General features: G+C 40.7%; 2 protein-coding genes across 5 annotated transcripts in view; both read right to left on the reverse strand.

The window, feature by feature from the left end:
• Positions 1-4,792, reverse strand: part of CENPC (centromere protein C) — a 28,466-nt gene extending 23,674 nt beyond the window's left edge. Inside the window, exons 1-6 of one of the 3 annotated variants that reach the window (XR_002048288.3) lie at positions 4,625-4,792; positions 3,256-3,302; positions 2,030-2,091; positions 1,613-1,701; positions 476-566; positions 162-372 (exon numbers count right to left, since the gene is read on the reverse strand). Coding sequence is in view for 2 of the 3 variants with exons in the window: in XM_019293457.3 (XP_019149002.1) it covers positions 162-372; positions 476-566; positions 1,613-1,701; positions 2,030-2,091; positions 3,256-3,302; positions 4,625-4,639 (515 nt within the window). In the remaining variant the exon portion in view is untranslated. The remainder of the gene's footprint in view (positions 1-161; positions 373-475; positions 567-1,612; positions 1,702-2,029; positions 2,092-3,255; positions 3,303-4,624) is intronic. The other 2 variants (XM_019293457.3, XM_019293458.3) reach the window with 2 other exon arrangements.
• Positions 4,793-7,796: 3,004 nt separating this feature from the next.
• The window catches only part of UBA6 (ubiquitin like modifier activating enzyme 6), a 30,215-nt gene continuing 22,310 nt past the window's right edge, over positions 7,797-15,701 (reverse strand). The window contains exons 29-34 of one of the 2 annotated variants that reach the window (XM_039551079.1): positions 15,068-15,185; positions 13,909-14,102; positions 12,654-12,781; positions 11,806-11,893; positions 11,337-11,431; positions 7,797-9,108 (exon numbers count right to left, since the gene is read on the reverse strand). In XM_039551079.1, the coding sequence (XP_039407013.1) occupies positions 8,973-9,108; positions 11,337-11,431; positions 11,806-11,893; positions 12,654-12,781; positions 13,909-14,102; positions 15,068-15,185 (759 nt within the window). In that variant the 3' untranslated portion in view covers positions 7,797-8,972. Of the gene's footprint in view, positions 9,109-11,336; positions 11,432-11,805; positions 11,894-12,653; positions 12,782-13,505; positions 13,627-13,908; positions 14,103-15,067; positions 15,186-15,701 lie in introns of those variants that run through there. The other variant, XR_005601774.1, reaches the window with a different exon arrangement.

Consider the following 15,701-nt stretch of genomic DNA (forward strand, 5'->3'; position numbering starts at 1 on the left):
ATATTAATTAAAAAACAATTCTGCCCTTTGTAAACCCAGATATGGAAACTTTCTAAAAAGTTTGGAATTATTTTTTATGAGTTCATAATCCAAATTTTATTTACCCTGAAGTGAGGGGCATGCATGGAATATGACACCACAGCATGTTCAGCTCTACTTACTTAACTACAGGAGAGCTTTTCACTTCCTCCACAGGAAAAGGTGATCCACGATTATCCTCAGAGTCCAAAAGCCCGGCCGGACTCTGGCACAGTGCTTCAACATCTTTTAATGTGTTATGTTTTTCTCTTTTAGACACAGGAGACTCTGGTTTTTTAGAAGCAGCTACGTAATCGTGTGTTGCAGGCTTCAGGTGTGATTCACATGACTGTCCTGCCATATATATAGGACAGGTTTAATTATTTTACTTGAAACCTTACAAAATACCAAGAAATAGTTATTTTAAAAACCTTAATTCAGCAATAGCGCGACCAACCTCTGCTGCTGACTGGTTTTAGCGGTGAGGCAGGTGAGGGCTCTGCAGACTTATGGGCTCTTTTCACAGACTTGGCTGACCCTGCCTTGGGCTGTTGTAGTTGGTAATGAATAATAAGACAAAGTAAAATATTTGATAAAGCACTGGTATTTTAACAGGAATAGCCATTTCTACAGAACATGATATTATCTTCCCTTAATTCATCCTCATTCGAATCACAGTTCTACTTTAACTAAACACTTCAATTCTCTATCTTGTAAAACTTTCTAAAAGTAACTGCAAATTTCAAGCAACAGGTGAAACAGTGTGTACAGTAAAAATCCATATGCAGCTTTAAAAGGACATCCTGCTAACCTCGAGGTAAACTATTTATTATTATCATTAAAATGAATTTAAACAATTTAACTCACCTTTATTAAGACAGGCTGAGGTTTAGCAAGAGATTTGAGATTTGCTTTGAGATTATATTCTAACATCAGACTAAAGTAAACAAACACCATTATAATGTTGCCTGTTCTCAACCCTGCCATTAGTAGAATATCCTACTTAAAAAAAGTAAAACCAAAATATCAAAACTAAGTATTACAAACTGATTATTGGCATCATCCTCTCGGGCAGCACACTAGGGCCTTCAAATTGTTTCCACTCTTGAACAAAGTTACAGGTATATGAAGTTGTTGTATAGATAACTATTAGGAGTTAACAAGCTGTTTTTCTACATGAATCACCTATAAATTTTACTGTCCATCTGATAGCTAAGAGCTGTATCCTTATATCTGGAAAAGTGGCCACAACCAAATCCAAAGGAGTCCAAGACAGCCATACCCACCACCAGTAATAAGGCAGCGTGCTTCAGCCTGAGACCATAAGAAATTTAACTATCCCAGACAAAAAACTGAAGAAGCTTTCATTAGTAAAAAGCCAAGAAAAAAAGCTGTTAAATAATTCTACTTACAGAATATTTACTATTAGAGCATAACTAAGAAAAAACCACATTTTTCAACAACTACTATGTATCATTAAATTATAACCTATATACTTTTACAAGTGCTCATACAGAACTAAATGCTACAGAACTAAACTTGTACCCACACGAAGCTGGACCCAGTGCTAAGCTGTGACACTGACATAACTCACCCTTTGGCTCTGCATTGAAGTTCTCTTCTCATTTTTCAAAACAAAGGTTGAGCAATTTGGAGAGTTTATTGTAAGATCATCGCTGCAACCTATGAAGAAAAAAAACTGTAAATATGGGAATCTTGGAATTTTCCAAGTTTCATTTATTTTAACAAGTTCTAAGGCTTATTAAGCTCCTTTAAATCCAAACAAAAAATTAATCAGCTGCTGAGGAAGAGATTACCTTCATAAGACAGCTAAGACACAGTTTTATGAAGCTGGGAAGTGGCTGCTCTTAAAAACCCTGAGAAATACTATTTTTATACATTTTATCCCTATTTTTTATTTCTATCTACTTACCACTAAATATAACACAAGGAAGAAATTACTTTTTTACTTTTATCAGCAAATTAAGCAAAACACCAAGTAAGAGCTTACTTTCAAAACAATCCTGTATGAGTTTCAGAACATTCTGACCCGGCTGTACATCAATCTTATTTCTAGAAAGACGAGGGAAAAAAATATTTTCAATCAAAAATACCAAATGCTCTTATCCCAAATATTAAAGTAGCAAAGTTTTACTTCTTAATACTTTATGTTACTATTTCCCGCAGTTCCAACTTTAATATATTTTTACCTACCATTTCCATGCATAGATATCTGCAAAGAAATTTGTCTAAATAAGAATTCCAGGAAAAAGAGCCTCGCTGCTGCAGATTATAATAAGAATGAAGAATTCTCTCTACATAAAAGCAAACATGCAACTACTGCAACAGCCCTGAGGTAAACGAGCTTTGGGCTGACTAGAGTCTCACTTGAAATAAATAATTTTTTTATAAATCAGACCTCGAGCTACGTTGCCTGCAGAGTGATCTAGTCGCAGCAGACCTAGAAATGAAATGTGCTGCTGCACATCCATCCCTCCATACAGGCAGTCACCCTGTAAAACAAGTTATTTCTGCACTTATACAAAAGTTTCAGCAGCAAGGATTGGCTTGAGGTATCCAGTCCGTAAGCAAGTGAACAGCTTAGCTGGTTAGATTACTATTTCAAACCAGCACAAATGAAAAGGGCAAAGGTGAGTGATTCAGCAGCCAGACAGTACTGATCAAAACCAAAATAACACTAGAAAAGCCATGGAGTATTACTCCCATAATGCTCAATATATACCTTTAAAAACAGCTAATTGTGCAGATTTGGTAAGCTCATGAAACACACGTCCAGATTTCAGTAACAAAAACTTCACAGACTTCTAACACACATGTAAAGAATGTCACAGCACTGCAACTGCTCAAACTCATCTCTAACATTTACCAGCAAGGTTCAAATGTGCTGGAACTCTGTATGGGCTTCATTTCTCTACTCCTTGAAAGGCAACATGTTTGCACAGATTTCTGCTTCCGTACTCAGGCAGCCCAGTTAGGGGTACCTCAGGTACAGCTACACCACAATCTGCTGCCTCAGCAAAGGAATACCAAGGAAACCCTTGGAGCTTTGTCACCCTACAGAGTTTGCTCCTCTTACCCCTAAGAAATACAAGACATTTGGGAAACATCAAATGATCAGTTTAATAAGGTACACCACGTGTTTTGACGTTTAGCTCTCAGATAAAAATCAAGGTACGTTTTCCAGAGTCTAAGAATAAGAGTTTAAATGCAAGTTACCCTCCTCCATTGCAGAATCTTGCTCTGTAGTCTTTTTTTAAATGATTCTGTGAAGAAATAAGAATCAATTTTTACTAAGCATGATGACACTTGGCAGAAAAACAAGTAAGCAGATGGCGAGGATTCTCGAGACACCTTAAAGTAGTGGGAAAGTGGGAGTTACTGCAGCATTGTTTTTCTTAGAATGCCACAGTGCCTCTTCATACACTTGAAACCCGAGTATAACGAAAGTCATTCAAATAGCTGACAGGACTCCAGTCATTTACCACAACTAGAGCAGTAATAATTCAAGCAGCACATTATCAGTGTTGCCTTCTGTGACAACAAATGTAATAAAGCCACTGACCTGGGAACTGGCAACAGTTGTCGACGATAAAACAGGAAGAAAGGGAAAGAAAAATTCAAAGGAAAGCGGAGTGCAGTTCTTCACTAATGTGACAGGAGAAATCTCAAAAAAATGTAAACGTTTAGCTGAAAAACAACTATAACCTCTTCCTGATCCGTGTAAATTTAAAGAGAATATGCAGTGTGGAGATTGTCTAGTCCAACACAAGAGAATTCAGCACGTTTTTCTGAAGTTTGCCATACTGACAGCACTTCTTTGTGATTCCCCTTTGGCTATTACTTCTGGCATCAAAATAACCAAACCCCACATGGATTGATTTCACTGCAAATTTTCAACATCGGTTTAAAGTGGCAGAAGGAAATTATAGCTGACAAGGGAAAACAACTGACCAAAAGCCACCACTTCAGAAACTATGCAGAACCACACTCCGCAGTCAATCTGGCACTTGAGCTTAAACCCCTTTCCCCTGCAGCAGGGTGCAGCATAATGCACTGTCAAGTGACCTTGCACATTAAAGAAACTAAAAATTCCTGTCACGGACCTAGAAGAGCCTTTAACAGTTCATTTATTATTGTGTTCGTGTCGCGCTAAACATGAAGAATTTTAAAACTTAAGCACGATTCTAGCGTTCCTGGACAAGTGTCCTGCTCTTGATGTGCTCACTCGCCCGTGGAAGGCGGCTCTCCAGAGGCAGCCCAAGGGGAACAAGGGCTGGCACAGACGCTTGTGCTCTGAGGGGAACGGGGCTCCCGACAGACCAGCCCTCAGAGCTCAAGTGTCTGTGCCAGCAGCCGGACCCGGAGCGAGCGCGGAACCCCAATTCGAGCCTTCCTATCCCAGTCCGTCCCCTCAAGAGCGCGCCGAGGGCCGCGCCTCTGCGCTACGGGAGGGCCCGGCCGCTGCCCACAACACAGCAGCCAGCCAGCCCAGCCAGCCAGCAACACACGCACACACACACACACACACACGCAGCCAGACAGCGAGACAGAGACACACAGACCGGCCGCTCCCGCGCTCTCTCACCAAGCCCTCCGCCATCCCGGACCGGGGCCGGCGCGCGCCCCCCGCGCCACCTTCGAACCTCGCGCGCCTTTCCCGGCGGGAGGCAGCGCTCCGGCCACGCCCCCCGGCCCCGTCCCATTGGTCGGCCGCCGCCGCGCGCCATGGAGGGCAGCTGGTTTAGGCGCGCGCGGCCGTTGCGCCTGCGCAGAAGCAGCGGTTGCCACCGCTTCCCGCCCCGCGCCCCTTTCCTGCCCGCCTTTCTCTGAGGGGACGGGCGGGGGACGCTTCCCGTTCTTTTATTTCCCCCGTGGGAAACGCCAGTTCAAATCCTCGCATTTCTAAACGCTACAAAACATTCATTGTCACCACGGGGCGAGGCAATTTTTTCTTTAGAACTCTACTGAAGAACTCAACAGTGAGCAACAAACAACGGCTTGAGAACGTAAGGCCGCAGTACCTTACAGTGCCGGCAAAACAGTGCCCAAAAAAAATAGTTTTAAGTGATGCTTTTTATCACACACTTGCGACCGGAACACGAGGTCTCGTTATTCCTAGTCTTTCTGACCACTAAAGGGATGGTGCTGCTCAGTATGCATCTGGTCAGAGTTGCAGCTTTTCCCCTCAGTATGAAATTGAAACTCATACGCTGCTGGGAGAAGTGGGAACTTAACACTTCTTCCCTGTCTCTCACCTGTGCCATCCAAAGGATACACGGCAGCAACACAGCTCTACTGCTGTTACCAGTCCTGGAACTCACTGCACCTTTAAGCTTGAGCTTCAATCAGCTTCATGCACCATGGATAAGCAACTGCACCAGCTGCTTCATCAACCACACACAGTATATCTTTACAAAAATAAGTGCTCAAAAAGGTCTCTGGTCAAATTTATCAATCTTTGGACAAAGGCTTAGGTTGCCGCATTGTGCTGCACATACACTTTCTCTAATTGCACAGGAACTGATAAACTGTCAAGTTCAGCTCTTGGCTGAAAATCAGTTCATTTCTTAAAGCAACTAGCCTACATCCATATTGTTCCAAAGAAACAAGGAAAATTTAAGAACATGAAAGTCATGAACTTACCTAAAATCTTTGTGTTTGACAACAAGTCTGTCAGATGTACAAACCCTCTGCCTAGCTCAAACCCACATTATTTCAGGATTTGAGAAGCCATGAAGAGGTGACAGAGGCCCAACTGGTGCCAGAGTTGTTCTTCCTACATATCACTATTCTTGAATAGCTTTATCTTTTTAATAAGCAGTCACATATTCCCTGTACATAGGAAAAGGGTGGGAAAATAATATGGACATCTACTTTTTACTCGTGGTATAGATAATAAAAGCCTAAACCCATCTGATCCACCAAAGCAGTCCTGTTAACTGTATTGAGACCCTCACACAGAATCCTCATTACTCCTAACATTGAAGAAATATGTTACCTAACCAGAAAAAAGTTGAGCTGGCTGCTTAATGCTTTGCATGCACAAACATTCCTGCATCTATTAAGAGTGGTAACCATTCAGGGAAAGCTGGTGTAAATATGAACAAACTCTTCAAGAAAGCATATAAAACTTAACTCTGGCAAATCAACTGCTCTCTCAAAGAGTAACATTTTGAGGGAAAGCTATTTGAAGTGCTCTAGTGGAAAGACAGTTCTTCACTCCTGCAGGAAGACAGCATGCTCTAGCTGCTCCACGAGCATAGTGCATCAAACAGTCCTAGACAAATACAAGCTTTCATTGCAATGAATAAAAAAAAGAAAAAGAGAAAAAGCAGTTCTCAGATTCCAGGTAATACTACAACCCTCTAGCTGGGTAGCACTGTTAGTGACAATGTTGGAGATTTGGAAGATCAGCACCCCAAAATTCACTTGCCCAGTTTGACAGAGCCTTTTTAGTGTGATCACGCTGAGCACCTGCAGAGACTTTTGATAAAAAGGAGGAACAGACTGGGAAACAGGCTCTGTCAAACACAAATGCACACTGAATCAGCACACACCACTGCACAATCTTCAATATAAACACATTCAGTCTCCGTATCAGCAATTCAAAAGTTTAAAACACAACAAACAGTTTTAATGGGACACCTAACATGCCAACTTCTTCTACAGAAAGTCCTCTTGAAGTTACTAGTTGTGAGATTTTACCTAGATTAATTTATATCCAAAAAATTTTAAAGGTGTGCTAATAGATATCTAGAGCCATTGTGCATTTTCAGTTTTTCCATACCAACTTTTTAACTGAGCAGAACCCATCCACAGAGCATCCATCCAACAGACACACACAATAAGGAGCGGCATAACGATACAGCCATGTCTGCAAATTCTGGCTGTGATCCCTGCCAGCCTCGACCTGGACTTTTTACAAGGCTCTCAAAGGTGCTCATGTTGTCATTAATAAAAGCCATTGCATGAATTACATCTGACAGTGCACTTGAAACCCTGAGGACAGTCATAAAGCATTCTAGAATAGTACTTCACTATTTTTAAATGCTGCTTATTTCAAAAGCACAAGCATGATGTTAACGCCACACTAATGTATCAGAGTATACTTACTCAAAGTTTTGTTTCCCAGCCTCCAAATATGAGAGATGACAGTGTTTTCAACTTGACCTAAACCTTTAAGTGATCCTTAGCACTAATTAGTGATACCAGTTAACAATTCAGATTCTAATACTGCCACACTGAAATATATTTTAGTTGTTATTTAGAAGTGGAAACTTACTGTCTGCTTATGCTTCCTCTGCACTCTAAATGTAGTCGCCTTTTCTCGTGTTTCAAAAAGTTTCTCTAAAAGAAGTTTTTAAAAAAGCAAACTAGGCAGTTTAAAAAGCAGTATTATTAATCTAGAAAATTACAGCAATAAACTAAAGTAACTATAAAACTATATATACCTTCCACAAGATATCCTGCACATAAGACTGAATCCAAAATATTGACATAATTGTATTGATTCCAGCTACTCAGTTCTATACATCTTGGTATACAGGTTCCCAACCTTAATACCTGACTTATTCCTGACGGAGAAGGAAAAAAGAAATAAAACTCCTGACCAATAGTGTTCATTAAATGTGAAGACATTCCTAAAGCTTAATCAATTATGACTGAGGATAAACAGCTAAGCTGTTAATAGCTTTTGCAACAGCTGCACGACATAATGTACAATAACAGTCTCTAAAGCTTAAACACATGAGAAGGTTTTTCAGTTTGTAAGTTTTTATTCTAACCTCACATTGCTCTACCATGATGGGGAGAAAAAAAAGCCACCTCAAGTATCCAGTGTTTAAATGATAGAGTTAAATTATGATTTTTCTGTAACACACCTCTGCCTCACCACAGCAACAAAACTAGTTCATAATGATTTCCAATTAAGCAGAATTTTTACACTTTGATATCCCAGTAACTGACCAATGAAGGTTAAAACCTCACTGTTCAGTAAAGCTCAGACTTGTGCTGAGGACAGGTGTACAGCACAATGATTCGCTATAGGGAAATGATACCAAAAGGAGCAGCTGAGGAAACTGTCTGCTGTGACAAACATCCAGAGGCATTTGTCTTTTCCTCCCTTTAAAATTATCAAGTGCTACATGTGATTTTAATTTGATGAGGGCAGAAAGGTTCAACCACATTCTCTCTTTGTTGAAGACCAAGTTTTATTGTTGAAAGTGCTAATTCGGCTCTCCAATAGGTTTTCACTTTCCCCATACTGCAGTATTCCACAAAGAACAGTCTTAGTGCAGATAATCAACATTTCCAGCTCTCTGAACTTCAGGGGAGTTTTGACAATTCACACCTCCTCCCTATGTTTCCATGTTGAGACTGACACAAGACAGCTGCGCTGACCACGGCACCACTAACCATCCACACAAGAACCAGTTCCTCTGCTTTTAAGTGGGAGTTTAAGCCTTCCAGGTGGGTTAAATCTCATGTGTAGATGGCAAGAATGAAATTCTTGTTTGAGAATTAAGTAACATATGAAATGAATTTGAGATGTTCTTAGAACACCAGGAATATCATAAAATGGTGCTTCTCCTATTTTTTGGACTCTTCCCTAAGCAATGCCTAATTTGCACATAGGGGCCATTCTTAGGTTCACTGTTCTTCTTGCTTTCCTCAATACAAATCTTGTCTTTAAGGTAAGGACTGTACTGGACATTCCATTTCATGGAGTGACCAATCCTCCTTTGAGCAAACAGGTTTGAAGAACACAGGAGCAGAAGAAACAAATCAGTTTGTCTTCAGTGCAGAGCCACTGATTTTCACCATTTAATTAAGGCTTCACCAAAAAGAAGTATATAGTACCATCTTTAATAGCTGCAAATTAGCACACTCCTTTCAGAACAAATGGTCCATGAGTGACTTTTGTGTCTCTACCATCAATTGTCTTCCTGAACAAAGTAGTATCTCACTGGCGGCCCTGGCAAGTCTTCCTCTCCATCAGTCTCTGGAGCAAATGATACTGTCAAATCCACGTACTTCTTATCAGCTGATGGCTTCACAAGCTTTTGCATCCTATAAAGAAATGAAGAACAGTTTGTAAACACACCAGGAGGATTGGCAGTGGGAATTCGGGGCCAGAAGGAATTTCACTGCCAGCAGTACGTACTGGCCCGGCATACTACAGACCAAATCAAAATAGAGAATAAGCCACCTCTAAATTTTGATACAAAAGTTGTTCCTCCACCTGAGCTTCAGCACATCATACTCCATTTTTCTGATAGACACAGCCCATTAGTGAGCTATTACACTGTTCCTCCACAAGTGCCCAGTACAAAAGAGAAGAGCACATGGCCACTTTCAGATGGGATTCCTCACAGAAACAATTTCCCCTTAGCATCCTACTGAGGCACAAGGTAAAGTTAGCTTCTGTGTAGGATTTGGGTCAATGAAGAGGAGTAAGTTTTCTGTCTACCAATAAACACCAGTTTTAATGCATTAGGAAGAACCATGCCAGTGCAGACACTAGATTGTAAGTTTTGATGGAAAGTAATTCTGTTGGGGTTAAGATGTTAAATCCTTGAATTTCAAAGGTGAAGAGTGATGAGGGGGAAAAGCAAGCCATGATCTGGGACTTCTTTCTTCATGACCACAGTGGGAGTTCAAACTCTGTAAGTATGTCACGTGGTAGTGCAACTTTCCCCATTTGCCCTCTGCACTCTCAAAAGCTGCAGCCAGTGCTTGCAAGTTGCACACTGGAATATTGAAGGAGGTCAGCCAACCTGACTTTCATCACATATCTGTGGATGACTCAAAATTATTTTCTTGCACTAGTTCCTGAGGCCAGCTCAAATGCTAGGAAGCTGGGGGAATAGCGTCACTCACTTCTATTCCTCACAGGCCACCTAGAGAAGGATTTCCCCTCTGGATATGCCTTAGTGTGCAGGTCAAAAAGCTGCTTTCCTCAAAGTACTTGCTTCCTTGCAAGAACACAAAGCAGCCTCTTCTCAGCAGAGATACTGAGGTCATATTCATTTCCATGAGGTAGTCCTAAGCTACTATGTCTCTAAAACTTGCTTTTAAGGAGTTTGCCATCAGTTAATGCTGCAATTCTGAAATGAATAAGCAGTCTGATAATGCTTGTTATATTACAGCAAGATTTAAAACAACTTGAGAAAAAACAAACATGCAAGCAAGACCACAGTTTGCTGTGCAAATATCCCAAAGCTTTTGGGACTGTTTGTAACAGAACCCCAAGCCACTGTTACTCCATGAAAAGCTGGACTCAAATCTTAGAGTAGTAAGAAACGCTGATACTCATAAGAAGGCAGCTTCACACCATAACTTTGACTTCATTACATACCCCCCTCACTCAAAATTATTTATACAGCTGTAAGAGAAAGCATATAAGCAACTTCTTTGGAGACAGGGTGTAAATTCTCATCTTAGTATGCCAGGCACTCTGCAGCTTAGAGGCTCTTCTTGGGAGTTTGAAGAGGCTTGCTCATACTACTTTGCCTAATATTACCTACTGGCAGGCCCTCAAAACAGTACTGAGCAGTGCATCAACTTGCTTCAGCAAAGCCTGTGAGCACTGACCAGCACACACTTCAGAGGAGCTGTAAAGAACAGATTTTGAGCTAAAGTAGTTCAATCAACAGGTGTAAAGCAGAACTAAACCTGGGTGAGATTTGGCTGTTATTTTGCAAAGGCCTTCAGTCAAAACTCAATGTCCTGCCTTCACATTCTGCCAAACTGCCAGTGTGCAATACCTCAACTTCCTGTCTGTAACAGCATTGCAAAGCCTTTGTGAATATCATCTTTTAAAAGGGCTAAAGTGGTGTAGAATCTTAAGCAAGTACTATAACTGAACAGACTTCCAGAAATCTTGAACTGCAAGCAACACATTAACTCCTTCAGAGCTAAGTTGCTATATATCAGCAGTAGTTTTAAGCCAGTTTCAAAAGGTTCTAGTAGTCTTGTTCTGCTTGAACCATGGTGCATTCTTTCCCCCCAAAAAATTACTGTCAGACTTCTTTAGCTTTCTCATTCTGGTATTCAACAGTTAAAGCAGCATTTTGCAAGTCTCCTTTCCTCATCACAGAAGTTAATTCACTTTCTCTTTTTCTTTTTTTTTTTTTCACAAAAGAAACAAATTATGTGTTTTCTTTCCAAAGTATTAATGACTAGAAACCACTTTGAGAGAAAACACTGCTGTAAGACACACGTCCTTTTGATACAACCATTGAGCATAATTTATATGTGCGCTTGTGTCACTAAATCCATTTTCCAGTTATACTTACGTCAACTTTAGTCTTTTAATATGGCCTGGCATCACAGGAACATAGAGCATTTTGACTCCTTGTACAACCATAGTTGGTTCAATTCCATACTTCTCCTGGAATTCACAAATTAAAACTTATTAGAAGACCAGAACATCTGCCCAGAGCAGCAGATACTACTGCTGCTAATACTATAGCTAATTATTCCAATCCATAGGATCCACACCAGAAAACCTTCTAATGCATGGACACTGACAGAAGTCTTATTAAGATACATTTGAGGCAAATGAATTAACAAAGAATTTGAAAACAGGCTTGGATGCCTTTTACTTAGAGACACTCCCATTGACATTAGTTATTACTAAATTTATTCTGGTTTGAACAGTAACTTGATGGAAATAAAAAACAAAACGAAACACAGTTCAACAACCCAAACCAAGAAACTCCTTTCCTCTTGTCTTGTATTAACCAAGGACAGTAGATAACTTACTCTGACAGCATTTATGAAGTCCAACAGAGTAAAATCCTCTTTCCCATAAATTGTCCACCTGTCCCAGATGGTAAATGATATCCCATTTCTGTTTTAAAAGTGAAAGGTTGTTACTTTAGAATGTGAACTCAGTCATTTCCTTTAAAAGCATATTGAAGAACTGCCATGTCTTCTTAGTGATGTGCTATTTAATCTTGAGCAAAAATCTCTTCCCTCTCTGCTGCCATTTCTCCAGCCCTCTGACCGTGCTAAGCACAAGACACAGTAAGACCTCCAAGTAAACATGGTATCTGACAATGAAGTTACTGAGTTTTCAGACCAACTGAAAAATAGCTCTTGTATTGAACAATTTATGTTTCCTAAGGACAATGCCACACATCTACCTTCTCTAGATTTTTAAAGCCTCACAAGTAACATCTTCCACTGAAAACAAAACTAAGCCTTTAAATACACTATTTTTTAAATTAGGACAGATGAATATGGGCTACATTTTCCAAACAGGAAATTCTTGGGCAATGCATTACAGGACACCCTTGGCAGTATTACAAGGATCACTTACACCTCTAGTAGTACACAGTAAGTGGACAGCAGAGTTTGATAGCAAGCATGAAGTAATTTAACATCTTCCAAGTTTGAACAACAAAAAAATAACCTTGAATATCTAGAATGCTTAACTGGAATATGGCCATGAGCTGTGGTTCCATCATAGCTCTGCTATGTGAGCACATAAGGTCTTAATCTGGATATCTGGATTTAGTAACTATTCAAGCTTCACACTTGTTGGAATGGCTCAGCAAGTTCTAAGCATCAATGAGTAGGTTTCCACATACTGCCACTGTCCTTCCTACCTGATTTCTGTTCTTCTTACTTCAGCAGTTTCTGTAAAGACCATTATGGGAATGGCTAGGTTCAGGAAACAGTTCTTGTATGCATCAGCTGTGTAGCCACCCACAACTTTGATGAGTTCCAGTGCAACCTGCAGTAAATTAGAATTTACTTATTAGGCTTTGTGTTATCAATTCTGGTGTAGTTAAAGAGGCCATCAACTACAGAGAAAGTTGTTAACGAGATCAGCCTTTATCCAATCAGCAGAGTAAATAACATGGAAATGCAACCCACTATGCCATAGAAATAAATTCTGTTGCTGCCAAGGGAAATACTTTAAAACATTCAATACTGTTCTTAATGTGGTACTCTTCCAAAATTGTTTGGTTCATGAAACCTCCACAAAGCATGAGGTTCTGTTGAGATGCTTGAATGCGAACTACTACAGCACACATCCTTTCCACTCTTGGCAGTGGCATTCTGATGGAAGTTAGTGTTAATGGCAGAAAACAAACCAAAATGCTGAATTCCAACCCATCTTTCTGTGCAGCAAATCAAAAATAAAAGCACCAAAGGCTCACCATGTTAAGGAAACTTCCCTTTTTGACTATTCAGGAGCCAGTCCAGCAGCCATACTCAGACCACCCAAGATTTTCACTGCTGGGACTGAATTCACAGTGGGCAGCTTCTCAATGGGTGCCTTGCTACTCATCCCACTCTCACAGCCAGACAAGATTTCCTTGCTGGCTCAACCCTGGGTTTCCCATAGCAGAGCCTCAGACTTCTGGTTTCTTTAAGTATATTTATCATGGTGTAGCAAGGGAATAACAGCTCAAGCTGGTGCCTCGGAGAAGGGGCCCTGAACAAAGGACTACCTGGGCTTTTGTACCCTCACAGTCTGTGTGTTCGACAGTCCAGGGTCTTCCAGCTGAGTCCTCGGCTCCTGCTGTGTCTCTGAGTGTCCGGTCACCTGGCTGAGCCACAGGTCCCCGTGCCCTTTATTGTGCAAAGGGTCAGCATCAGTGCACAACCTCTTGCCTGAGGCTCCCACCCAGAGCTCAATCTCTGGCTGGCACTGCAGCTCCACACTGAGCTACCTGCACTACATGTATTCCTCAACCACATCTAGAACCAAGCATGACCTTTTCTATTAGGTCAATGGATACAAATCCATTTCTTTAAATGAGCCTCGGTAGCAGTAATCAATACCGAGACAACAGCAGTTTTAGGCAAGAAACAGTAAGAGAAAGAAATATGCATTTTAAAAATCAATCTCACCAGCCCCGATACTGCAGCAGTAGCTGTTGCAATGGCAGGAATAATCTTTCCAGCAATGCGCTTTGTTTTGAACCGATCTGCTGGTTCGATGTTGTACATCTTGGCTCGCAGGTTTGACGCCGCTGTTATGAAATCTATGTGCCCATTACTATCGTCATCTTTCTCAAAGGAGATGGGCTTCATTTGCAAGTCGGCTGTTCATTAAAAAAAAAGAGCAAAAATTTTATTAGAAAACTGAAGATGTCCTAAACATAATTTATAGGAACAAATTAAATCTAGAATCTTAACAAATTAAAAATTTCACATCCTGGAGTTTGAGTTTGGTGCCTTACTCGTTTTCCTCTGCTGAAAGCAGAAATGCCCTTTCAATACCACTAGCTAAAAGTGAATAATGAAATGAACATCAACAGAGCACTGTAATTTTACTTTCTTCGCACCACCAAGAACAGATTTTGAACATTCCTGTGGATGTTACACATATATCCCACCTCACTAAAGCTCCATCCTGTGAGAATTCCCTTTTAAAGCTTAGTTTATCTGCAAAAATTTCACTATGGACTCAGTAGCATTGGAGTCAGAGTTTTGGATTGACACTCCATGGGATGAGTTAGAGATAAGCTTATCTTTCTCCCGGATTCATGGGCTAAAAAAGCTTGCTTGTAGTTGTTGCCCAATGACCTCTTCATGTGGCCAGGCACAAAAATGGAATCCAAGCATCCTCATTTTAACATCTAGAAGATGCTGAGGAAGACTCTTAACAGTCTTTACAATTTAGGATCATTTCAGACTGAGAGCTCTAAGTAGTGACTTTCCGCCTTCTCAAACCCGAATCACTTGCAGTCCATCTGGGACCCAGCCAGCACCCTTCCCCTCCTTAAGGGTTCAATTCCCTGCTGCTGCCTGCTCACTGACATCAGTGTTGTGATTACACGCAAGCGTAACAGAGAGCCCTAAAACTGCCAGGAATCTCAGAAATACAGAAGCACAGGGTAATGTCAAGGAACCAGATAGGTATGTATGTGGCACTTCAGAAAGCTTTGGGTATCAGCTCTACTTCTTGCAGAATTCCAGAACTGCTTCATCCAAAGATCTGAATGTCATTAGCGGCAATGCAAATGCAGGATATTACTAAACTATGAACCTAGTTTGCACTACTCACTTTCCAGAGCTTCATTGGATAGTATAGACTTCTCCAGTTGGAAAATAGCATTTCTTTCATCCTCACTGCTGACTGGAATATGATCTGGTTTTCTTGCAGTTTCATCAGTCTGTACAACCTGCAAATGTGTGCAGTGCTTGAGTAATAAAATATGTGAACTTCATACAGCACAAGTGTCAAGTGTACTAAATTTCCTGTCTTCCCTGCAGATTTTCCTCCCCAGTTCAAGAGAGACATGGATTTACTGGATCATGTCCAGCCAAGAGCTTCCAAGAGCATTAAAGGATTGGAGCATCTCTCATACGAGGAGAAGCTGAGAGAGCTGTAATGGTTCAGAGTGGAGGGTCAGTGCAATCTTATCAATGTGTATAAATATCTGATGGGCGGGGAAGTACAGCGAGCACAGCCAAACTCTTTTCACTGGTACCCAGTGACAGCACAAGGGCACAAATTGAAGCACATTAAATTCCCTAAGAAATACAGAAAAATACTCAAAACAAACACTCAAACAAAACCACCCCAACCAAACTGTGATTCCAAGTCAAAACACCCGTTTGTCTTCCCAAGGCAAGCATTCATGGGACAAGTATTAACACTAGGCAAGGAAATATGAAAAAATTAAGAGTATTTCCTA

The sequence above is a fragment of the Corvus cornix genome, chromosome 4, assembly GCF_000738735.6.
Source record: "Corvus cornix cornix isolate S_Up_H32 chromosome 4, ASM73873v5, whole genome shotgun sequence".
Classification (NCBI taxonomy): Eukaryota; Metazoa; Chordata; class Aves; order Passeriformes; family Corvidae; genus Corvus; species Corvus cornix.